The following is a 24582-nucleotide window of genomic DNA, read 5'->3' on the forward strand; positions in this document are numbered from 1 at the left end:
CACAAAGTTCACAGCACGGGGAGGCTACCCCTCCCATCCTGCATCCAAAGCAGACGCAGCTAATCAACCAGGCACTCTGGCACCAAACCTCTTTCTAAATGCACAGTAGTGCTTCAGCAGTGGGACCCACTGCTGACGAATCAGAGTGTGCACGCGAGGTCTAAGAAGTGACCATGCCTGGTCTGGGAGGAGGTGCCTGAGGACAGGAAGAGTGAGCTCAGGAAACAGGAAAAGAACCAAGAAACGGGAGGACCTGAGAGCCCAGAGCAAGGGGCCCGGTGACCTGACCCACAGCTGTAGACATGTAGCATCAAACAAACCAGTGGGAGGGGGACATGGCTCTGGTTTATACACAAATCCTAGACCCCTGGGTGCTCACTGTGCAAGGGGTGCTGCTGTCTGGAGAGAAGGTAAGGGTGAGTGGAGGACAGAGGGTCCCAGGAGCACAGGGCTGCAGCTCTTCTGTGGCCGAGACAACCCACACACAGTAGGACAGGCCAGGCCCAGCTCTTGCTGCCCCACCACCTGGAGGCAGCAGTCCCCCAAAGCGGCGGGAGCCCAGAGCCACCGAGGACACATTGGTGAGGAGGGCACGACCCCCACACTCCCGGAAGCAGGAGCCACCAGCTCTGCAGGAAGAAATAAAAGAGAGTGTCAGACCCCTGTCTCGGCTCATGGGATTCCCTAACCCCTCTCTAACAAACCCCACGTGTTCTTTTCCTTACCGGGGGTCCCCATAGTATCCTGGAGAGCAGATCTGACAATGGGCGCCCTCAGTATGGTCCTGGCAGAAGCAGAGCCCACTGAGATTGTCACAGTGGCCACGACGTGGGTCTCCATGGCCGTTACACTGGCAGGGTCGGCAGCCACCAGAGCCCGTTGCATTGCCAAAGCTGCCTGGCCGGCACCGTTCACAATGTTCCCCCCATGTCCAGTCTGTGGAGGTCCCAACAGGCAGGACACAGAGTCAGGAGCAAGGACAGACAGACCACCTGACTCAGTTGATTGCAGACCCCCTCCCAAGCTGCTCCAAAGAGTCAAAACAAGCCCTAGGCCAGGAAAGAAAGGGCGAGCCCCAACAGGGCTGTGAGGTCAAGACAGACAGATGGGACAGGAGCAGGGACGGGGTCATAGGGTCACCACGGTGGCTCACCCTGGCACTCATCACAGTAGTCAGGTCCCCGCCTGCGGCAGTGGCTATGAAAGTTGCAGCCACAGTCTCGAGAGCAACGTGGGGCGGGAGGTCCTGGGGCAGGTGTGGGTGGGGGCAGATCTGAGGTCCAACCCAGATCACACACACAAGTGAAGTCCGGGGGACCGCTACACACACCGTGGCCACAGTCTTCGAGGCACCTGAAGGAGCGTGCGGAGGCGGGGAAAGGGGCTGGTGGACCCAGAGTCGTCAGAGCACCCCATCATCTCCACCCACTGCAACACTCACAACTGACAGCCTCTTCCAATAGTCCTATGCTGTGCAAGTAAACGTGTTTCCAAGGCAACCCTCTCACACGTGGTGATACCTGTCTCCATAGAAACCACATAGCCTCACTGTGAAAACCTTTCCCTTCCAACTAGGCCGGCTTCCGTCTGTCTCCACGGCAACTCTGAAGGCTATGGCCCACCATCCAGGAGTATCCTGTTTCTGTGGTTTCTAGGGTCACCTTGGGCCCCCTATTCTTCCAGTGAGGTCCTTGTCTGCAAGGTGAGAATCCCACACTAACTGGGGACATCGTTCTGGGGAGAACCCACTACTATGATCACTTCCTCCCTCTAGCTTGAGCTGCAGCCCTGAGGCAATGTTTCCATGGCAACCCACATGTCACTCACGTGCGGTTACAGTGTGTGATGCCATCACCCTGGTAGCCACGCTGGCAATGACACTCATAGCTGAGAGGCGTGTTCAGGCAGGTCGCCCGTGGATGGCACCTGGCCAGGCCCAGGCGACATTCATCCACATCTGGGCAGCGGGCATAAGCCCAGCGGGCAGGGAGAGCCACAGGCAGTCCCAGGCCCTCTCCCACCCACAGGGAGCAGTTCCCCCCACCCAGAGGTCCAGAGAAGTCTCCTTGTAGGCACCTGTGGAGTAAGAGATCAAAGTGGGCACAATATAGGAACAGGGGACAGCCAGGGAGAGTGACAGGGAAGGTAGAAGGTTGAGAGATGGCAGTGAGGTAGCAGAAAGGCAGCCACAGAGGACAAGGTAACAGGACCGAGAAGCAGAGGGAGAGCTAGAAAGCCCACCCGCCGGCCAAGTCCTCACCGTCCCAGAGTGGGGTTGTCTTCGTTGCCACACCAACCACACTCGTGGCTCTGTAGACACTCATGACAAGTCAAAAAGCCGTGGCAGCTCCTGCACCGTGGCTCTGAATGCACACTGCAGAGTGACAGGTGGAGGGGTCAGCGCCCAGGGCACACACCCCTAGCCAGGAACTCCCATGTTGTCAGCCCAGCACTGGAGTCTACCTGTCGTCCCAGCCACGGCAGCCCCCGTGTGGGTACCGGGCCAGGTAGGCAGCAAACAGGAAGCAGGTGTGAGTTGACTGGCACCAGGCACACTGGCTGGAGTTGGCCAGACAGTCCTCACAGGTCAGGCGTCTGGGGGTGAGAGCAGGGCCAGGTCACTCCAGCCCACAAGCGCGGATGCCCACCCCACCCTGGACCCAGCCGGGCTCACTGGCTGCAGAGTGGGGGGCATTCCTCTGGGTTCTTCAGAGCACCTCGACCCCGGCCTCGCCGGCTGCATGCTGCGTCACCTTTGCGGTTGGTGCTCTGGTGCCACTCACAAAAGGGGTCCTGGCGTAGAAGAGCACGGTCAGAGTTCAGCCCGTCGTCCACTGTCCAAACCCAAGTGCCTCTCCCTCCTGCCCCTAGGCTACCTGCAGCCACCTCGTCCCGTGTACACCGCCCTGCACCCCACCTTCAGACACACCACCTAGTACTGGCAGGAGTGAGGGGCAGGTGGATTTAAAACCCTCTGGATCCAGAGAAAGACAAACAGGGATTGACTGTCCCAGCCCAGCCACCAGAAAGGAGGCTACACAAAGCCCAGCCGAAGCCCGGCCTCCTGCTGCATGGTGGGGGTCCCAGCACTTGGGAGGCTAAGGCAGAAGTAGCTCATGAATTGGAGGCCGGCCCAGGCTATGCGGCAAGACTGAACATTGGAAAGAAAAGGGACGGATCTGACACCGGCGAAACATGGCTCTGCTTGGGGCTGAGTGATGGCAAGTCTGGGGCCTGTGGCTCCCCTGCAGGTCAAACTCGGCCCATAAACAGGCATCGAGCATTGAGCATCGAGCAGAGGAAGAGGGGTGGCACCAGCGGGAGCTAGCAGGCCTGACAGTCCGCCCCACACTATCTGGTGTTAGTGCAGACACCCAGCTCCCCCTGGTGAGGAATGCTCAGTCTGACCTCTGCTGCAGGGCGTGTTCTGACTCCCAGATGTCCATCTGTCCACCTCGCTCCCTCTACTCCTCACGAAACTCTTGGAGACCAAGGACAACAGTCCCAGCTATCTGCCATCTCTGTCTATGCTAACCCGAAGGGGCCCATCCCAGGCCCTGTTCTAACTGCCTCCTGTATGAAATGCCCTACTCCCTCCAGTGCTCCAGTAGACACCTGTGTGCAGGCATGGCAGTCACGATGCTCCTCACACAGTGGACAGAGGGCAGGCACCAGCACCAGCAGGGACTCGCCGCTCCCGACATCCTCACAGTGGGCCCTGCCCTGACGCAGGTGACAGGTGGCACTGTTGAGGCACCAGCCACAGCCCTGATCAGCCAGGCAGCCCAGACAGGAGGAGTAGGAGGTGCAGGCCGAAGAGCGGTAGGGCTCCAGGAAGAAGAAGGAGATCTCCTAGGGCAGGCCATGTAGGACAGGAGTTAGGTCTTGGGGCAGAGTCCATTGACAATGAGGAGACAGCATGACAGCTACAATGGGGTTTCGGGAAATCAGTACAGGGTCTGAGGGACTCGAGAGACTAATGGTCAAAGTATGCAGAGCAGGAGTCAGATATGGACAGAAGACAGAATGTAGGTAGGGATTAGGTACAGCTCAGGGGTGAAGCACTTGCCTAGGATCCATTCACAAGTGAGAGGTTAAGGGGGAAGAGACTTAGGGATAGAGTTCCTGCCTAGAATCCCCCAGTGAAGGGCTGGAGGCGTGGCTCAGTGGTAGAGCCTCTGCCTAGAATCCCCCAGTGAGGGGCTGGGGGCGTGGCTCACGGGTAGAGCACTTGCTGGAACACACAAGGCCCTGAATTCCATATCAGCATATTTCAGAAAAGGATGTGGAAATCTTATCAGGGCCTGGAGTCAAATGTTAAGAGTCTGGTGGGTTCAAGGTGAGGTCCAAAGCTGAAGTCAGAAGAATCAAGTGACTTAGAATTTTGCTGTGCTTAAAACTTGGAAAGCCCAGAGGTTCTGAGGCCAAAGCCTAGGAATAAGAGTTAGAGGCTAGACACTCACACTGCCGCCCGGCACTCCAGTCCGATCCCACAGGAGGGTGAGCTCACTGTGCCCAGGGCCTGCTGAGCCGTTGAGCTGGCCACGGATCTCCACCGCATACTTGTTGCCTCGCCCGGGCAGTGGGAAAAGGCGATCGGAGCCAGGGCGCTGCAGACGCCGTGTTTCCTTCTCTTGCTGAGCCACCCAGCGTCCCACCTCTTCCTGTAGCAGGGTGAGCAAAAGAGAGGACTTGAGAACTTTCCATTCTCCTTTACACTCCCAACCCCTACAGGAACCCCAGTTCCTCCTGGGAGAAAGAGGGCCTAAGGGGTCCTTGGATTTTGGGAAGCTGTCACCCCTCCCCATGACACCTTTCCTCAGAGAAATCTCACTCATCATCGAACCTTTCTCGCCCTACCCACAATTCCTCCAGCGTCTGCTCACAGTTGAAACCTCACAGCCTCTTCTTCCTTTTAGGATAGGTCCCATGTTTAAACGCTCCCCACTGTCCCCAGAACCCTGAGGTCACCACAGATGCCCTGAGTCACACTCATGCTCATATTGACCAAAAATCACCTCAGAATGTTCTAGAAAGTCCCTCACCATGTTCTCAGTGTCAGGGCCTTTGGCCATCCGGGCTAGGACATGGAGGCGCTGGGCCCGAGCCCACACAGCCACATCTTCAGCCCCAGGGCTGCCTGGGCCTCCTGGCAGCAGCGGGTGGATGAAGCCTCGGTAGACCAGGGACACATCGGTCTCTGGGCTCGGTGTCAAGGTGATAGTTGTACTTCGGACTATGGATACCTGTAACATCCAGAGATGGGGTGTACGTGTAAGTCCCTTACTGCTTGTGGATGGACTGTTTCTAAGTCCACACCCCTCAGGCCACACCAGAACCAGAGGAGACAGGATGGCCGAGCCACCTTCACCAAGTGAGAAACTGAGGCGAGACCGAATTAAGGCAACTTGCCCATCATCCCTCTGGGGACCAAATTCAGAGAATGAACGTAAACAGGTTCTACCTTGTGCCCAACCCAACCCCATGGTCAGATCATAGTTAAACTCAAAGGCTGAGGAGTCAGCAAGGTGCCTCAGGAGCAAAGGTGTCTGCGGTGCAGGCCTGGAGACCTCCGTCCAGCCCAGAACCTCCATAACTGAAGAAGACAGTTCCACTGTGCTGTTCATGTGCACACACTAGTAAACGTAAATGCTTCAAAACTAGCCAGGAGTGGTGGCACACACCCTCAATACCGGCAGGTGAGAGGCAGAAGCAGGCAGTTAGCTGTGAGTTCAAGGCCAGCCTGGTCTACAGGAGGAGTTCCAGGACAGCCAGGGCTACACAGAGAAACTCTGTCTCGAGAAAACCAACCAACCAAACAATCAAAATGCCTTTTAAGTTTGAAGACTGCAGCCTTTGGCATCTCTGCTCGAAGCTCCCTTCTTTCCCAGCATGCCCTTCCAAAGCTAGGCCCCGCATTCCCAATGATCACACAGCACAGGATTTATTTGCTTGCTAGAGTATGATTCTGTAATAACAAACCAACCAACCCAAGTGTCATCATTACACACTACTTATGTAACTTATGTATGGGATCTGGACTTGCTGGCCAGCACTTGGGAGGTATTTGCAAGATTGAGGCTAGCCTGGGCTACACAGCCAAACCTTATCTCCAAAAAGAAGTAACTAAATAAATGCACAGCAGTATAACATTTAAATGTAAGTGGAGTATTATAGAACTGTTCAAAATCAGAAGGGCAGGGTGGTACAGTAAGAGAGGCTTGTAACTCGGGAGACAAAGGAAGGCATGTCAAGAATTTAAAGCCAGTCTCAGCTACATAGCAAGTTCGAGGCCTGCCTTGACTCCAAGGGAGCCTGCTTCAGAGAGAAAAGGGCACAGAGACCATTTGATTTACAGCATCAGTTCCCTGGGAGGCAGACAAGGAGGATCACTTGAGCCTAGGCTATCAGCGCCAGCCTGGGCAGTAAATACATCAAGACTGTCTCAAAACCAATACCAACTAATGAGAAGAGCAAAAGCAGTTCCTACATCTGTCACTGAAAAGCGGGCCTGGACATACTGAGGAAAAGGTAAGCTGAGTGTGGTGCACATGCCTTTAATACCAGCACTTGGGAGGCAGAGGCAGGAGGCTTGCCAAGTTTACTGTGGTGGTTAGCTTGACTGTCAAGCTGACAAGATTCAGGATCGCTGGAAGACAAGCCCGCGGGCATGTGAGGGACTCGCTGAACTGAGTGAACTGAGGGGGAAAGACCCGAGCGAAGTGTGAGTCACCTCTTGGCTTCCTGGCTGCCTCACACTCCGACCACCATGCCTTCTCCACCACGGTGCAGTGAAGCTCTTTGGGGTTTTGTTTTGTTTCTGAGACTGAGTCTCACTACAGTACAGGGTGACTTGGATTTCTAGAGCCTCCTCTCTTGCTGGGATCACAGAGCTGCACTACCACATCCAGCTGGAAATCTACTTCCAAGGGACTTACAGCACAAAGGAGCTCTGGAGACACTGTGCTAAGTGAAAGAAGCTGGACATAGTAGGCACAGATTGAACGACTCCATTTACACCAAATGCCCACGGCTGGCAATTTCATGGTCAAGGGTGCAGAAAGGAGGGAGACGGGACAACTGGTACATGCATCTAGACTCGATTTAGGATTGGCAAAAATAGTGTTTGACAGTCATTTTTGCTTTGGTTTGTTTGTTTTGAGAAAAGGTTTGTTTATATGGCTCTGGGTGTTCTGGAACTCACTCTGTAGCCCAGGCTGGCCTCAGACTCACAGACCCACCTGCCTCTGACTGCTGAGCGCTGGGATTAAAGTGTGCCACCACGCCCAGCTTGTTGTACAATCTTTTGATTTTTGTAGTTTCATAGCACGGGATTAACATTTTGCCTACAGGGGAGGCTAGGGAGAAAGATAAATGTAAGGTCTGTTTGGAATAGACTGGGTTCTAGACAAGCCTGGGCAACCTTAGGAGACCCTGTCTCAAAATAAGAAGTGAAAGAACCCTGTGGCTCTAACCAGCAGTCGAGCACCTGCCTGGAGACCAGTGAGGGATAGGGTGTGGCTTGGCTTGGGGAGGGTGGACATCTACACAAAGCTCCGGGTTCCATCCCCAAGAAAGACTCATTTGAAAAGAAGCGCCCCCAGGTCTGTAAGTGTCCGCTCCATCCCCAGGTCCATGTGGCTCCCACCTTGTCAGGCTGAGAGGCGTTGGGCGGCTGCTGGAAGGTCAGCAGGTGCAGGCCAGGGAGGAAGCTCTGGGTGACACAAGCCTCCAGGGAGGTGACGAAGACAGGTGCTGGCCCCCACCAGCCCACGGTGCCTGAGATCTGCTCCCCTCGGCAGCGGGCCTGCTCTGAGAGGACAGAGGTGTGGGAGGCTGGAGGGTCAGTATGAGGTAGTCCGAGCCCCTCCCCCATGGCTGCTTGCCACTCACCAGGCCGCGGAAGGCAGCTCTCATTGTGCACACACCAACCTAGGGCGCCAGGTCCCCGGGGAGGAGCCGCGGAGCTGCTGAAGGCCAGGCATGCTTGGCAGTCACTGAGTAGGCGGCCTAGGCCCAGGCAGCTGGCCGCGGGACACTGAAAGGAAGAGTAGAGTCAGTATACACTGTCCTCTGGGACTCCGGAGGGCTGAGCGGAGCCGTGGACACACAGTCTGGGGAGGGAAGCGTAGCGGTCATCGAACAGAGCAGGGCTGGTCGACAGGAGCTCAAGAACAAGGGCTCAGGAATCCAGGGACTGCGCCCAAACTCAGAGAGACTGGGGTTCTGAGTTAGGGACGGTCAGGAGGCAGGGATGAGGACCTTGGATGGCTGACCACTTAGGCAGGGGGGAGTTAAAGGCAGGACTCTGTGCTAGTGGATGGATGGAGGTAGTCACTCACAGCTCCTGAGGGAGTCCCAGGAGGGGGTGCGGCTTGGCAAGCACCCTGACACCAGCTACATTCTGGGTCTCGGGAGCAGACACTGTGGTCTGTGTACATGGAACAATAGTCCAAGTGGTACTGCAGAGACACAGAACACATGAGAAGACACTGCTCTCAAGACCTGGAGCTAGCTGCCGAGGCTTGCTCCCTGGGACTTCCCCAGTTAACCCCAAATGCACAGCACCCTGAGGGCCCCACCCGCTCCCCCCTCAGTCCTGGAGATGGAGAGTTCTGTACTCTGCCCACTTCTCAATCACCCCTCATTTGCAGAGACCATGCTGCCTCCACCCACGGCTACCCCCTTCCCGTCCCCTCAGTGCTCACATCCAGGGCAGGTGCCTGAAACACGAAGGGGGGCACCTTGTAGGCCATCAAGTCCCCACGAGGCCGGCCACTGTATCCCCCAGCCACCAGCAGGACACTGCCACCGAGAACAGCTGCCACATGTGAGTAACGACCACTAGGAGGCGCTGCTCGACCTAGAATACAGTCACAGCATCAGCCCTCTGCCAGCTTCTGCCCTCGGGGGCTCCTGCTCTCCCCCCCAGTCTGACGGCTTATTGCTGCTTTAGCCACTGCCTAGCCCAGGAAATGCCCCTGGCCTGCTTGGCTCTGCGATTGCTTATTTTCTCGCTTCTCTCAGAGGTCCAGGGCCCCACACAAATCACCTCAAACAAACGTATCTCTGTGACCGACGCGGATTCAAACCATACTGCAGCTATGAGCTGTTGGGCTTTGGGTGGGAAACTCAACTTTGCCAAGTCTTGGCTTCTTTCCTTAAACTGAACCAGCCCAGAGAGAGATAGGAGTTGGGGAGAAAGGGGGCAAAGGAGGGGAAGGATCTCAATGTACAGCCCCAGGCTGGTTTCAAATTCAGCCCCTCTGAGAATGTGAAATGTGCAGATACAATTCAGCAGTAGTTGGTGACATCTACAAAAGACAAGTAATAGGCCAGCAAGCCGTTCCATCATGTCAAAATACCTGAGTCTGACAGCCCAAGTTCAATCCCTGGCACCCACATGGTGAAAGGAGAGAACTCACTATTGCAGGTTGTCAGGCTCTCCAGCACGGGCACACACACTAGCTTGCTCATGTGCACACACACTCTCTAGCGTGGGCCCTTGTGCACAGGCACACAGAATAAGATGAACAGAAAGTGACAAACAAGTAGGAGGGAGGCCCAGCTGGAAACTAGGGAGAGAAGTGACCCAGGCATCTATACCGAGCACCTAGATCCAACCCAGCCTGGTGCTTTCGCCAAAAGCGAACTAAGAATCCTCCCTTTCTGCTTATAAAGTGAATAATGCCTCCTACTGACCACCCCCCATACTTTCTAAGCATATGGGTCTTAGCCCAAGAAGTCATAAATTTGTATGTACATATATGTACGAATGTGCTTTTGCAATGCTAAAGATCTACTTCAAGGCCTGGCACATACCCGGCAAGTGCCACCAGTAAGCTAGTGAGCCACGCCCCCAGCCCCTCTCTGGTAGATTCTAAGCAAGGGCTTTGACCACTAGGCCATGCTCCTGCCCTTACGTTGGACTTCGAGACAGGGCATTGCATATAGTCCTGTCTAGATTCAGACTCTATATCCTGCTACCAAGTCCTGGGAATATAGTGTTTACGCTATGCCTGTCAAAAACGTGCAGTCTTTCCTAATTTACTATTTTATGCATGTGGTGTGTGGTATACATTGTACACACCCATGTGTGCTCATGCAGAGGCCAAAGGAGGAGGCGCTCCACTTCATGTTTTGAGGAAAAATCTCTTACTGAGCCTGAAGCTCCCTGTTTTGGTGAGCATAGCCTGCCCTACCTCTGTCCCCCAACACTGGAGTTACATACATGTGTGACTATGTCTGCCATTTACATGGGTACTTGGATCTGAACTCAAGTCTCATGTTACATAGCAAGTACTTAACCACTGAGCAATCTTTCCAGTCTAGAAAAAAAAATCACTTTTGTTTGTTTGTTTGTTTTATGGCTTTTGTTTTTGGTTTCTCCAGCGGGGGTTTCTCTGTATAGTCCTAGCTGTTCTGAAACCCACTCTGAAGATGAAGCTAGTTCAGAACTCAAGAGATCCGCCTGCCTCTGCCTCCTGAGGACTGGGATTAAAGGCGCGCTGCGCCACCTCCCAGCAAAAAGAAATAAAAAAATAACAATAATAAATAAAGATCACAAAAGTGTTAAAAGGACAACCTTGAAGGAAGAACGCGTGGTGCAGTCTCCGCTGTGCTGTTTGCCTGTCTCCATCCACTCAGACTACTTTCACAGCTGCACCGCCGCAGCAGAGCCCCACCACCCCACCTACCCCCCCACCCCCGTGAGGAGCACAGCAAGATGCTGGCATGAAGGCGGGGTTTTGAGTAGGAGCTTATTTGAAGGTGGCCATCTTGTTTCTACCTCTTGTCCACTATGACCTTGGAGTCATTGCTCCTTAGGACAGCTGCAAACTGGCAAACTTCCAACGAGAACCAGGGTTCTGAGGCTGGGAAGATGGCTTGGTCGGTAAAGCGCTTACCTCACTGCATTAGGACTGGAGACCCATACCCAGAACCGCCACAGAAACACCAGGCAAGGCAGCACATCTACAATCCCAGCACTGGGGAGGCAGGGCCAGGAGAAGCCTCGGCCTCACTGACCAGCCAGACTAGCCTAGTTGGTGAGAGGCCCTGACTCAAGGAAGGTGGACAGTATTCCTGAGGCTAATACCCGAGGCTGTCCTCTGGCTTCCACACATGCACACAGTCCTCACCCAGGCTTGTCTCCAGCGGATTCCAACAGGATGCTTTGCCCGCCAACGGAATGACTGAGGCAGCTCCTGCTAAATCTCAGATCTTCAAAAGCCCTCAGGAAAACAGAGGAGACTCACCCTCAGGGGTTCCTGGCGGGGCAAGCTCGGCCCCTGACACCCACTGGTGGCAACCGAGGTGGTAGAAGAAGATACCGTCTTCATAACACTTTTCCTCCTGGTAATGGGTGTGCACGTTGCCCCCTGGGAAAAGAGGAAAGGGCACCGCTCGCAAGCCTCAGGAGAGGCAGGAGACCCAGGCCGAGCTTCTCTGGGTGGGCTTCGGCCCCTGGAAGGCAGACACTAGGGAAATCACCTCACCATAGACCACCATGTAGTTTCCTAGAACACTGGCTGTGTGGAAGGCTCTCTCCCGTGGACCCTGGAGCCCATCCCGGCCCTTCAGCGTGGTCCACACACGCCGTTCCACATGGAAGAGCTCAGTGGAATTCACCCGCACAGAAAACCTACAGGGAAGAGATGGGCCAGGGGCCCAGGGCAAGGAGGGCTTCCTTCCCTCCTCTAGCTTCATCCAGAACTGAGACTGAACATGTCTATATCCCATCCTGACTAGACATGCACTATGGGTAGTAGGTGGGACCAGGGCTGAGCAGGGTCTGGGATCTTGCAGAATCTGGTAAGAGCTAGAAGACGGTGGAAGTGTGGGGGAAACGACTAGTCAGAGCCTGAGCAGAGCATCAGAGAGCATAAGAGGGTAAGGGATAGATACACGTTAGATAAAGAGAAGAGATAAATATACAAATGAACCATGACAGAGGTAATCCCCTGAGTCCAGGAGTCTGTCAATGAGCAAGGGCTTCTAAAGATTAAGGTCATGGAGTCCTGGGCTACTGTGGCCAAGGAACAGGAGGAGTATAGGACAATTACTCACCGGGCAGTGGAAGGCCTGTGTCCACCATGGACCAGCAGGGTACGGGACGGGGCATGGAACACCATAGAGTGGCCTGTGGCAGCAGGGGGCCGCCCACCTGCCGGGATCACCTGCTCCCAATAGCCCCTGCTGGCGTGGTCCAGGCGGAAACGGAAGAGGCCAGAAGAAAAGAGGTCATGCTGAGTGCGGCCACCGGACACATACAGCCAGGTGTCATCCACCAGAGCAGCTGCATGGCCTGCCAGCCCTGGGGGCCCAGAGGAACTGGAAGCAGGTGGTGACAGGAGCTCCCAGTGGCCTCCGCCCAGGGGGCTAAAGGCCCACACGTCATTGGTTAGCAAGCCATTGGCCAGCTCACCACCCATCAGCACCAGGAAGTCGGCCCAGGCCACAGCTACGTGCGAGTGACGGGCGGCCTGTGGGGAAAAGACAAGGAGACAGACGGTGGCACATTGGAGAGGGTCAGAGCAGAGACATGCAAAGACAAAAAGACAGATATGCAGAGAGGGAATGGAACACAAGCCAACCGGTGAGGACCTGGAGTTCCAGGACTCGAGAGACAGAGACAGAGGCAGGAGGATCAGGAATTAGAGGCCAGCCTGGGTCATGTAGTGAACTTGAGACCAGATTAGGCTACATGAGACCCTGCTTCAAGCTGACAAAAAAAAAGGGGGGGGGGGTAAAGAACAAGCGGACAGAAAGGTCTGATGGTGTGCAGTTCTAATCTCAACACTTTGGAGGCTGAGACAGGAAGACTGCCATGAATTCAAGCCAACCTCAAAATAAAGGAAGGAAGGAAAGAAGGACAGACATGAAACATAATAAAAACAGGCCTGGAGAGACGGTTCAGTGGTTAGAGCACTGACTGCTCTTCCAGAGGTCCTGAGTTCAATTCCCAGCAACCACATGGTGGCTCACAACCATCTGTAATGGGATCTGATGGCCTCTTCTGGTGTGTCTGAAGACAGCTACAGTGTACTCGCATACATGAAATAAGTAAGTAAATCTTTAAAGAAAAAGAATTAAAACGAAAGCAGTGACTCGGAGAAGCACTGTGAGAATGAGGAAACAGGAAGACAGAAGCGGAGGGGACAAGAGAAACAACCCAGAGGAATGGAGACCAAGACTCGGAGAGAAGAGGCAGCGGGAAGGAGACACACAAACTGAGTACGGTAGGACTTGTCTACATGACAGCACAGAAGGGGCAGAAACATCAGGGGTTCGAGGCCACCCTAGGCTGTCTTGAGACCCTATCTGAAAAAAAACATGGAAGGGGGGAGGGAGGGAGGGAAGGAGAAAGGGAGGGAAGGAAAGAAAGAGGGGACACACAGGGAGAGGGAGGGAGGACAATAGCATCTAGAAAGATGTGGAGGTGTGGGCAAGAAAAGGAATCTCGGTGTGAGCAGAGACAGAGACAGGGAGAAGCAGGTGTCCAGATGCAGTTGTCTGGTCTGGGTTGGTAGGGTGATGGGGGTCAAGAGTAGGCCCCACCATACCGGAGCAGGCGTCAGATCCCAGGACTCCCAGGTGTTTGTGGAGAAGTTGTACAGGACAAGATCACCCAGGGCCTTGTTAAGATCCTGGCCTGCAGATGAGAGAAGTTCTGCCAAACTCTGGCCACAGGCTGACAGACCTCCAGGCCCTCCAAGCTTTCCCTCTCTCCATCTGCTTACCTCCAAAGACAGCCAGCAGCCCCGGTGGGGACAGGAAGGCACCAGCTGCCCCAATTCGAGCAGAGAAGGCAGGGTCCCCGGCACTCACACTGTGCCACCAACCAGCCCCCTGGTTCTCCCACAAGTGCAGGTCACAGGCTCGTCCCAAGAATCCAGGCTCACAGCGGCACGGTCCCAGGGTCTGGGAGAAAGGGGATGAAAAGGCAGAGATATGGATGGTGTAGAACACACAGAAAGAAAAAGACAGGAAGGGAATGTTTAAAGAAAGAGAGAGAACACAAGGGATGGGGACAAGGGAGAGGAAAAGGAGACACAAAAGATACAACCGAAGGGAGAAAGAGGTGGACCAGAGCAGACGGAGCCACAGAAAAGGCAAGAACAGACAGAGAGAACACATTAGTGAGGCCACGTTCCACCTGAATTAGATGAGATACCATTGGGAGTTCCAAACATAATACAGATCCCAAGTTGGGGTGCAGAGCTGAGGCATAAGGTCAGGGGCGAAAGGCCAGAAATCATGGCAGGGGAAGGCTGTCTAGACATGAGGGTGAGGACAGAGCTAGAAGTGAGGTCTCAAAGGGAGAGGAGCAGGTGGAGGTGGGGTTGGAATGAAGTCACAGTTGTTGGGGTGGAGGAACCAGGAAGAAGAGGAGATGAACCCCACGGGGGGGGGGGGTGGTCAGGATGGAACAAGGCCCTGTTTAAACCAGACATGGCAGGTATGGTCACAGATCAGAACCCCAGGGAGACTTAGTGGGAGCCGGCTCACCGAGGCACAGGTGCCATGGCTGCCACAGTAGGCTGAGCACTCCTGCAGGCCACAGTCCGGCCCTCCCCAGCCCGGCTCGCAGACGCACACTCCTGGAGACTTGCACTGCCCGTGGTTCTGGCAGCCTCCAGGACACAGGGAGAATCGGAAAGAGGCGTTAAAGCCCAGCAGGTTGTAGTTGGCATCGCTGAAGAGGTGGAGCAGCATCTACAAAACAAGAGGCTGGGTACACCAGGCAGGCTACATCTGGCTGCATCTGGACAAGGACCTCCCCTGGACAGCCCACTGCCTTCCTCAGTCTCCTCTTATTATTTGAAAAAGATCTCATGGGGGCAGGAGAGATGGCTCAGCAGTTAAGAGCACTCACTGGCTGCACGTCCAGAGGTCCTGAGTTCAATTTCCAGCACCCACATGGTGGCTCACAACCATTAATAATTGGATCTGATGCCCTCTTCTGGCATACAGGTGTACATGCAGATATGCCATTCAGAAATCTTTTTTTATTTGTTTTATGTATTTGAGTACACACCTGCTCTCTTCAGACACACCAGAAGAAGGCATCGGATCCCATTACAGATGGTTGTGAGCCATTGATTGGTTCACAATGTGGTTGCTGAGAATTGAACTCAGGACCTCTGGAAGAGCAGTCGGAGCTCTTAACCTTGCTCCAGCCCCCATAAATCTTTTTTAAAAGGATCTTATCTAGCCTAGGCTGGCCTTAAACCCACTAGCTGAAAATAACCTCAAATTGCTGATCCTCCTGCCTCCACTTCCCCAGTACTGGCATTACAGGTGGGTACCACCACACTTGTTTTATAGGGTGCTGGTGATTGAACCCGGGGTGGGGATGAGGGTTGTTAGTGCTAGGCAGACACTCCACCGCCTGACCGGCATCCCTGGCCCCGCCCTGCCTTCTGTCGTCTGTTTTCTGTGTGTTTGTGGAACTGTTTGGTTGTGGTTGCTGCTTGGGACAGGGTTTCAGTATGGAATCAACCCTTAGGCTCTTAAGAACAGGGATTACAGGTTTTCAGCACCAAACCTACCACTCAGCCTCTCCGCCTTCCACTGTCTTCTCTGATGCCCTCTGACTAGCTTTTCTGGACTTTTCCGTCCCTTGCAATCTTTTTCATTTCTTCCTAGGTGTGTGCTCCTAGAACCCCTCACTCCCAAGAGACCCGGAGTCCACACCCCATCACCACTAACCTTGCCTGAGGATGCCTCAATGGGAGGGGGCCGGGTGCTCCCACTCAGACTAGCAAGCAGCGGGCCTTGGGGAGAGTCGCCATCATACACAAAGAGGTAGTCATAAGTGCACTCCGTGTCCAGGAAAAGGAAGTCCAGCAGGATCCGGTGCTGAGGGCTCGGGGCTGGAAAGTGAGCATGGGGGCCGGGTTCTCTCACATGCACCTTCTCTGAGGAACCACAAAGCCCACCCACAGAAACCACCACACCTTGTTCTGGGTGGTGGGAGGAAGCCACTGGTCAGAGGAGTGGAGGGGGGCTGGAGCACCACAGCTCCCCGTGCCCACACAGATTCTCCTGTGGCCAAATTGCTGCTACATTCACACAAGAAAACTATGTCATCAGTCTTCAAGCCACTAGCTGTGTGACCTTGAGCAAGCCACCTGCCCTCTCAAGGTTCAGTCTTCCCAGCTGGAAGATACTGATCTACTGACACTGTGGTGGAGCTTGGCCAAAAGCTTTTTCTTTCTTTTTTTTTTTTTTTTTTGTTTGTTTTTGTTTTGGCCTTTTTTTTTTTGAGTCAGGGTCCCACTTTGTAGCCCTGGCTGTCCTGGAACTCACTCTATAGACCAGGCTGGCCTTGAACTCAGAGATCTGACTGCCCCTGCCTCCAGAGTACTAGGATTAAAGGAGCCAAGATCTTTAGGCCAGGGCTGGGGACGTGGCTCAGTGGTAGAGCCTCTGCCTAGAATCCCCCAGTGAGGTGCTGGGGGCGTGGCTCAGTGGTAGAGCCTCTGCCTAGAATCCCCCAGTAAGGGGCTGGGGGTGTGGCTCAGTGGTAGAGCCCCTGCCTAGAATCCCCAGAGAGGAACTAGGGGCATGGCTCAGTGGTAGAACCCCTGACTAGAATCCCCCAGTGAGGGGCTGGGGTGCAGTTCAGTTGTAAAGTGATTGCCTCGCATGCCCAAGGTCCTGAGTTTCTTCTGAGAGAAAGAGAGAAGAAAGACTGATTCCCACCTGGGCATTAAAAATGAAATGGGCTAACAGACCTATATACGATTTGAAACTATTAATCTGAAACTAAATTATGTTTTATATATAATTTTCTACATTTTTTATTTATTTATGAGTGCACACCAGAGAATGGCATCAGATCCCATTACAGATGGTTGTCAGACACCATGTGATTGCTGGGAACTAAACTAAAGACCTCTGGAAGAACATCCAGTGCTCTTAACCACTGAGCCATCTCTCCAGCCTCTCTTATTTTTTATCTGTGGGAGATTGGTGTGTGTGTGTGTGTGTGTGTGTGTGTGTGTGTGTGTGTGTGTGAAATCAGAAGCAGGAGAATGGTCAAGCATGGTTGATCACACTTCTAATCCAGTTCTGAGGAAGTTCAGTGCAAGGTCAAGGCCAGCCTGGGCACCTTGGTGAAGTTAATAAGATCTGGGGGGAAATTATTTATTTTTTTTGTCACTTTGCTTTTTGAGAGAGGGTTTCTCTGTGTAGCCCTGGCTGTCCTAGAACTATGTAGATCCGACTGGCCTTGGACTCACACAAATCCACCTGTCTCTGTCTCTGGAGCACTGGAAGGTTCTTAAAAGGCCTTGAATGAGGCATCCTGGTTGAACACCTGCCTGTCATGCACAGGGCTGTTCTACCAGAAACAGCATGGACGAGAATCGATAAATGGGCTGGAAAGCACCGGCTCCTTAGAGGGGCTGAAGTTGGGGAGCTGGAGATGTGACTCGGTTGGTAGAGTGCTTGCCTAGTGTGTGCACAAAGCCCTGGGCTCCCAACCACACAAACCCAGGCTTAGCTGCCTACACCTGCAGCTCCGGTACTGAGGAGGAGGCATGAGGATGCTGAGTTTAGAACTGTCTTTAGTATATCCCAGGACTCTGGAGTCTGAGGTAAGAGGATCGTAAGTTCCAGGCCTGCCGAGCTACGTGACTGGACATCTCAAAAACAGCACAGAACCATGAGGGTGGGGGTATGGTGGGACACTCGCTTTTCTCAATTCTTCTTTCTCTTAACTACCTATCCTGCCTTGCTTTTATGGGTCTTGTAAGCCTTAGCTTCCTTGTCTATAAAATAGGGATAATTCTCCCTACCCTCCGAGGCTGGGATGAATGATCAGCAAGATGACTATAACTTGCTAACCCCCAGCCAGGATGCTCAGTACTAAGTCTTTCAGTCATTGTCCCTGTCTCTGTCCTTCTTACAGGACCATTGACACTGACACCTTCCACATGTGACCTGAGGTCTTGCCCTAACGTGGTCTCTGGTAGTTCGCCCAATCTGACACGTGGCCATGGTACTCCTCCGCTAAAGTCCTTCTTGGCTCTCCCAGCCTAGGAGAAAAGCTAGCCCTCCGACCTGGGGTTTGGAACTTGCTGTCACTCAAGCTGCCATTTGAGAAGACAGGACTAGTGAATCATGCCTGGAATCCTGGCTCTGTGGGGAGCCAGGCCTCCTCCAGGAAGCCTACCCTGCTAGTTCAGGGCTGAGTTAGGAGCCTCTCTTTGGGATTCACACATCCCAGCATAACTTTTAGTCTCTGTGCCAGGACTGTGTCCATGGTTACTCTCCTGCAGTATGGGAGGATCAAAGGACACAGGACCTGGGCATAATTTCTCCTCAGACACTGCCTTGGCACAGGGCCTGGGGTTGAGCAAGAGCTCTGCAGGTGATGACAGAATCAAGAGACACGAGAAAGCATGGTGACACAGGTAATTATTTCACAGGTGTGGGCAGGACCAGGAAGACCGTGTTCGAGGCCATACTGGGCAACATAGCAAGAGCTTGCCTCATAAGCAAAAACAAAACAAAAAACCACATACACAGACTAAGCAAGTTGTACTGAGCAATACAGTATATACATATATAATATAATGTATATGTATATAACAATAACTGATTTTTTAAAGGGGCCACAAATTTGGAAGAGAGCAAGGAGGAAGGTATATGGAAGGAGGAAAGGAAACAGGGAAACAATAGAATTATACTATAATCTCAAAAATTATAAGAAAAATTTTAAAGTTCTCGGCTAGAGAGATGGCTCACCAGCTTAGAAAACTTGTCCCCACAGATGACCCAAGTTCCATTCCCAGGACCCACAAAGGAGCTCACAACCATCGGCTTCCGGGATCTGACACCCTCTTCTGACCTTGGGCACCAGGCACACACACTTTCAGGCAAAACACTCACACACATACAATAAGTCTAATAAATAAATAAGTAAATAAATAAAACAACACAGCAAAGCCAGGCATAGTGAGGTACCCCTATAATCCCAACATTTTGGAGACAATCGGAAGAGTCATCTTCAGTGTGTTCCAGACCAGCCTGGGCTATGTGAGATTCTATCTCAAAAAAACCAAAAGAACAAAACCAAAGAGGAGGAGGAGTAGGGGGGAGGAGAAGGAGGAGGAAAAGGAAGAGAGGAGGAGGAGAGACAGACAGATAGAAGCTGACTACTTTGCCTTTGATTCCACTGACCAGAGCCCGGGGATATAACATACAGACCCTGACCCACAGCCAGGAGATCACACATGAACCATTCAGCAGAACCAGATCCAGATCTCCCAGAACCTCACTAGCTTTCACCAAACACCCTGTTCTGATCAAGGACTTAAAAACAAGCACAAAAGGGAGATCTGCCTCCTTCCCAAAGCTCAAGGTTTCTGGTTTCTACCCTACACTATTCCAGAAAGAAATCTGACCCCAAGCCCCGCCTCCTGCCCTGCCCCTGGAGGAAGCCGGGGTACTCTTACTGGGGAGGAGGTTGGGAAGTCTGAGACCAGAAAAGACAAGGTCGTGATATAAGAAGTAGGCACCCCGGCATTGTCCGGCATGGCGCTCCTGCAATCCCAGCACTAGGGAGTTCAAGGCCAGCCTGGGCTATAAACAGTAATAAAAGCAACCAACCAACTTGGACTTTTGGGTAATTTTGAAACAGGGTCCACTATAGCCTCTAAGTCGGGATCCCCTGGCCTCAGCCTCTCAAGTACTCAGATGACAAGCTTGGACCAACACTCTCAGCTAAGATGCTCGTTCTTGGGGCAACAGATGCCCCACCCCACATTAATCAGTTTGCTCTCACACCACTGGGGAAAGTCCACAAACATCTTCCTACAGGGCTCACACCCCAACCCCTTTGACTTCAGGACTCAATGTTTCCACATTTCACATGCTTCTAGCCTGTCACTCTCTACCCAGGCTCAAGCTAACAACAATGCCTGCTCTAAACCATTAGGGAGCTTCTTGGCACTCCCAAGGAAACGGCCAAACTGCCAACTGTACAGACATACAAGACAAACAGACAGATCCTAAGACACATTAACCTCCTAGGGTCTTCATAGAGACTGGCTGCTTTTGTACTCCAGGTGACTCCCATATGTGCTTCAAGGGCTGCCCCTCTGAACCTTCTATCGGATTCCTATTCTTTCCCTAGGCCCAGCTACTAAACTCACATTTCCAGCCTCTATTTCAGCCCTGAACATTGTGCACACTGGGGGCTGACGCACCACCGTGCCCACTACACATTGGCCTGAGCTATACAGTAAGAGCCTGTCAAGAACAAAGCCAAATCTTCAAGGCTAAGGAGATAGCTCAGGGGAGAAAGAATCGAAGTTCAGATCCTCCTGAATCTATATAAACTACATAGGGTGGAGCAAGGCAGCAACCCCAGCCTACTTACATTGAAATAGGGAACAGAAACGGGAGAATGTGCAGAAATTCCTGGGCCAAACCTCTGTCTCAAACAAGGTGGGAGGTAAGGACTGATACGAGAGGTTGTCCTCTGACCTCCTACATGTTGTTACTTGTACACACACACACACACACACACACACACAAGGAGGGAAAGGAAGAGGAGGTAATGACAGAGTCTCAGGTTGGGAGAGTAGCTCAGTTGGTAAAGAGCATATTTGAATGCATGGAAACCCTGGGTTCAAGGCCAAGTACCACATGAAGTGTGGTAGTTCACACCTACAACCCCAGAATTTAGGAGGTAGAGGAAGGAGGACGCATATTCATCCAGTTCAAGCCACCATAGACGCATAAGATTCTGACTTAAAGAAAGAAAGGAAGGAAGAAAGGGAGGGATGAAGGGAGAGAGGGAGAAAGGCAAAACCAACCAATCAAAGAAAAGCCTGCAAGCTGGAAAGATGACTCAGAGGTTAAGAGCAGTTGCAGCTCTTTCAAAGGATAAGGGTTCAATTCTCAGCACCCACACAGCCGCTTACACTCATCGGTAACTCCGAGACCGGTGGACCCAATGCCCTCTTCTGGCCTCCTTTAGCACCAGGCACACACATAGTGAGGCACACACATAGTGCACACACATAGTGCACACATGTACATGCAGGCAAAACACTCATACATAGAAAAGTAAACAAATCTTTAAAAAACGATTTTCAATGTGTATCCCAGGCTGGCCTCAAACTCACAAACCTCCCCCTCCTGCCTCTGGCCTCCCCTCGGATCTGTTTTAGCATACTAAATTTTAGCACATACGCTTCCTCAAAACATCCCCACATCCCTGTTCCCCTTCTTCCATGCCTTGTGTTAATCAGACTCCTGAGACCTGGCTTCCCTGGGCTTCACCCATCCCTGCAAGCCCATAAGAAAAGGGCACCGGTTGTTCCTTCTTTCTAGAATGTTCTTCCTCTCGATTCCTGGCTGAGGGACATAGATCCCTTAGGTCTCAGCTCTGTTATCTCTTCCAGAAGCTTCCCTGCTCTCCTCTTTCCCAGATCATGGTACTTCCACTGGCTCTCCCAGGGGAGCGCTTTGGAATGTGACTGTGTCCATCTCCCCAAGGGCTGCTGGAAAGAAGGTCCCTGGTCTTCTGCTATGTCATGGAGTGTATACAATTTCTGGCTGAAACTATGGTTTCTCAAAGTACTTAAATAGAACAACAGCTCTAGGGGCACTTTATGAACATTTACTATATGTGATGGGTCTTCTTGGTTGTCAACTCGACTACATCCAGAACTCACTAAAATCTAAACAGGGGCTGGAGAGATGGCTCAGTGGTTAAGAGCACTGACTGTTCTTCCAGAGGTCCTGAGTTCAATTCCCAGCAACCACATGATGGCTCACAACCATCTGTAATGGGATCTGGTGCCTTCTTCTGGTGTGTCTGAAGACGGCTACAGTGTACTCACATATAATAAATAAATAAATCTTAAAAAATAAAATCAAACCTAAATAGCTGGGCACATTTGTAAGGGATCCTTTTTTTTTTTCTTAATTAAATCACTTAAAGTGGGAAGACCCACTTCTAATGCAGATCTTTTGAGGTGAGAGACTCCACCTTCAACCTGGGCCTCCTGCTGGCAGCCAGTAATAAGGACATGGAAGAAGTAAGCTTGCTCTCCCAGCCTGCTTGCTCTCACTCTTCTCGAAGTCCACTCCTTCACTTTGAGGTAGCCCAGGCTGGCCTCAAACTCACAAGCTTCCCTGTCCTGCCTCTGGCAACCAGTCCTGGCTCCTTCTATTGTCTGTTTTAGCATACCAGATCTTACAGGCTTGCTCAAAAGCATCCTCTAATTCCTGTTGGTCTTAGAGCTGGCTTCTTTAGCATTCTGACATACACTGAAGACCAGCTGAGACAGCCAGCCTTGTGAACTGAAAAACTACTACTGGATTTTTTTTTTTTTTTTTTTTTTTTTTTTTTTTTTTTTGGTAAACAGTCATTATTGGACTAGCTGGACCACAGCCTGTAAGCCATTCTTATGGAGGAGAAGGGAGTCAAAACAAGGTTTCTCTGGCTGTCCTAGAACTCACGATGTAGACCAGGCTGGCCTCAAACTCGGAGATCCACCTGACTCTACCTCTGGAGTGCTGGGCTTAAAGGCGTGCGCCACCACTGCACTGTGGCTGTAAGTCGTCGTAATGAATCTTGTTTCTATAAAGATTGATCCTGTAAGTTATGTTTCCCTAAAGACTACGCTATACCAGACATAGGACTTACCAAGCAAGTACTATTGTTATGACCATTTGGAGTAAAAGAAACTGAGCCTTCGAAATTAATACATCCAAAGTCACAAAACTCGTATGAAATAGAGCCCAGATCCCAAGCCAGGTGAGTGGACTTAAAATCCAAGTAAACAAAAATAAAGGAGCGCTAGAAAGCAGTGCTAGACGATTATTTTCTGTGGGCTACATTCAGGATCAAGTGAGGAAAAATACCCCTCACAAATTCTCCTCGTTTGTTACTGTGACTCTTGGCACATTCCCTCCCATCAGTCAGGGCCCGGGCTGGCTGCAACCCTGGGTGTTCAACATTTTACAGCAAAAAGTCCTGGAATGGAGCCGGGTTCTAGGAATGTGCTCGGTGAATGAACGCACAAATGAATGAACTTGCAACCGAAAGAGTGACCCACGCGGCCCCACTCACCCTCGATAAGCCACTCGCAGTTGCCATTGACGCTGTAGTTGCCCGCACCATCCGTCACGAAGCCTGGAGCCTCCCGTAGCACCTGCCGCTGCCCCTTGCAGTCACCGGCCAGGACCCTGAGGGACAGCGACCCCAGCACTGCGAAGGCCAGTGCAAGGGCCGGGGCCAGAGCTCCGCCCAAGGCCATCGCCGCTGGCCCTAAGAGACCCGGAGAGGACCCTCTACAGGAATGAGGCCCTGAAGGTGCAACCTTTACAGGCGTAGCATGCCCTTGTTGTCCAAGGATGTACCAGCGACGCAGTCCGGGCCAAGGAAAGGGCCGCTGTTGATGGGCTCTTGAAACCGAGAGGCCGGCCTTGGAAGGCCCTAGATATGAAGTCGTTATGGATAGGGCTGACCCCTAGGGACCGTAAGGGTCCCCCATAGACACGAGCCCCCATAGGGGCGCCGACCCCATAAACGGTGTCCAATGGTTAGACTCAGGCTACTGCAAAGCCAAAACAGACCGTACAGTCTCCAGGGGCGATGTGCTCTACAGCCCAGCAGGGCGGTCCACGGAGCGTGCGGGATAGAACCCGCCAGGCCGGGAGACTCGTGGGGAGACTCCTCCAGGCGGGGGCGGTGCCTGCCTTCAGGGTCCCCCACGGGATCCCCAGGGCTCGCTCTAATGCTTACCCATCCGCTCCTCCTACCCGAGGCGGATGGGCTAGATCAGAGAGACCTGGGGACTCCCGGGCCAGAGCGGCCCGAGGAAGACCCGCTGAGAGGGCGAGGGGGCGGGAGCCGCGCAGCCTCTGAGGGGAGGACAAGCTAAGAGGAGGCGAGAGGAGGGAGAGCGGCGGGTCAGAGCGGCCCTGGGAGGACTAAGGAACGCCTGGCTCCACCCCTTCTCAGAGGAAGACTTCCGGAAACTTTCCCTCCCATCTGTTCCCAGCCGCTTGCGCAGCGTGAATAGGAATCCAGCGCCGAGAGAATTACGCATGCGTATTGTTAAGATGGTAACCCAAAATTGCGTTAAAAGAAAGTATGTGCCAGTCATTGTCTGAGCAGAGCCTTTGCCACTGGAGGGCGCCTCTATCTCTGCTAGGGAAAGGAAAGGCAAAAATAAAGGAGCGGTAGAAAGCTGTGCTTGATGGTTATTTTGTGTGCTTTACATTCAGGATCAACATGAATATCCCCGTTTATGAAGGCACGGGGCTCCAGACCCAAAATAGTATTTCCTAGATTGAGACCCGTGTGGCTTAAAGCACCATCAATACATAAAAGAAGCTGGAGAGATGACTTAGCGGTTCAGACATGTTGCTCTTGCAGAAGACCAGGGTTCGATTCCCAGAACTAATATGGTAGGAATCCAACGTACTCTTCTGGCCTTCTGCAAGCTGTGTGCGCGCATAGTACGTTGACATACATTCATACGTCTTTTTTTTTCCAATTAAGATGAAAAAGAAACTGTTATAGATAAAAACTCAACGAATCCTCTT

The 24582-nt window shown here is 52.6% G+C and overlaps 1 protein-coding gene across 1 annotated transcript in view; it reads right to left on the minus strand.

Annotated features, from left to right (window-relative positions):
• Positions 1-23841, minus strand: part of MEGF8 (multiple EGF like domains 8) — a 45076-nt gene extending 21235 nt beyond the window's left edge. Inside the window, exons 1-22 of the mRNA XM_080908799.1 lie at positions 23102-23841; positions 15715-15878; positions 14512-14718; positions 13743-13923; positions 13566-13654; positions 12070-12485; positions 11499-11644; positions 11259-11381; positions 8709-8863; positions 8343-8462; positions 7894-8038; positions 7649-7812; positions 5046-5246; positions 4464-4664; positions 3616-3852; positions 2675-2793; positions 2464-2595; positions 2261-2374; positions 1828-2076; positions 1154-1353; positions 726-936; positions 380-629 (exon numbers count right to left, since the gene is read on the minus strand). Coding sequence (XP_080764925.1) covers positions 380-629; positions 726-936; positions 1154-1353; positions 1828-2076; positions 2261-2374; positions 2464-2595; positions 2675-2793; positions 3616-3852; positions 4464-4664; positions 5046-5246; positions 7649-7812; positions 7894-8038; positions 8343-8462; positions 8709-8863; positions 11259-11381; positions 11499-11644; positions 12070-12485; positions 13566-13654; positions 13743-13923; positions 14512-14718; positions 15715-15878; positions 23102-23288 — 4011 coding nt within the window. The 5' untranslated portion in view covers positions 23289-23841. The remainder of the gene's footprint in view (positions 1-379; positions 630-725; positions 937-1153; positions 1354-1827; positions 2077-2260; positions 2375-2463; positions 2596-2674; positions 2794-3615; positions 3853-4463; positions 4665-5045; positions 5247-7648; positions 7813-7893; positions 8039-8342; positions 8463-8708; positions 8864-11258; positions 11382-11498; positions 11645-12069; positions 12486-13565; positions 13655-13742; positions 13924-14511; positions 14719-15714; positions 15879-23101) is intronic.
• Between the last annotated feature and the right edge of the window lie 741 nt (positions 23842-24582).

Source organism: Micromys minutus (genome assembly GCF_963924665.1).
Source record: "Micromys minutus genome assembly, chromosome: 32".
In the NCBI taxonomy this organism is placed as follows: Eukaryota; Metazoa; Chordata; class Mammalia; order Rodentia; family Muridae; genus Micromys; species Micromys minutus.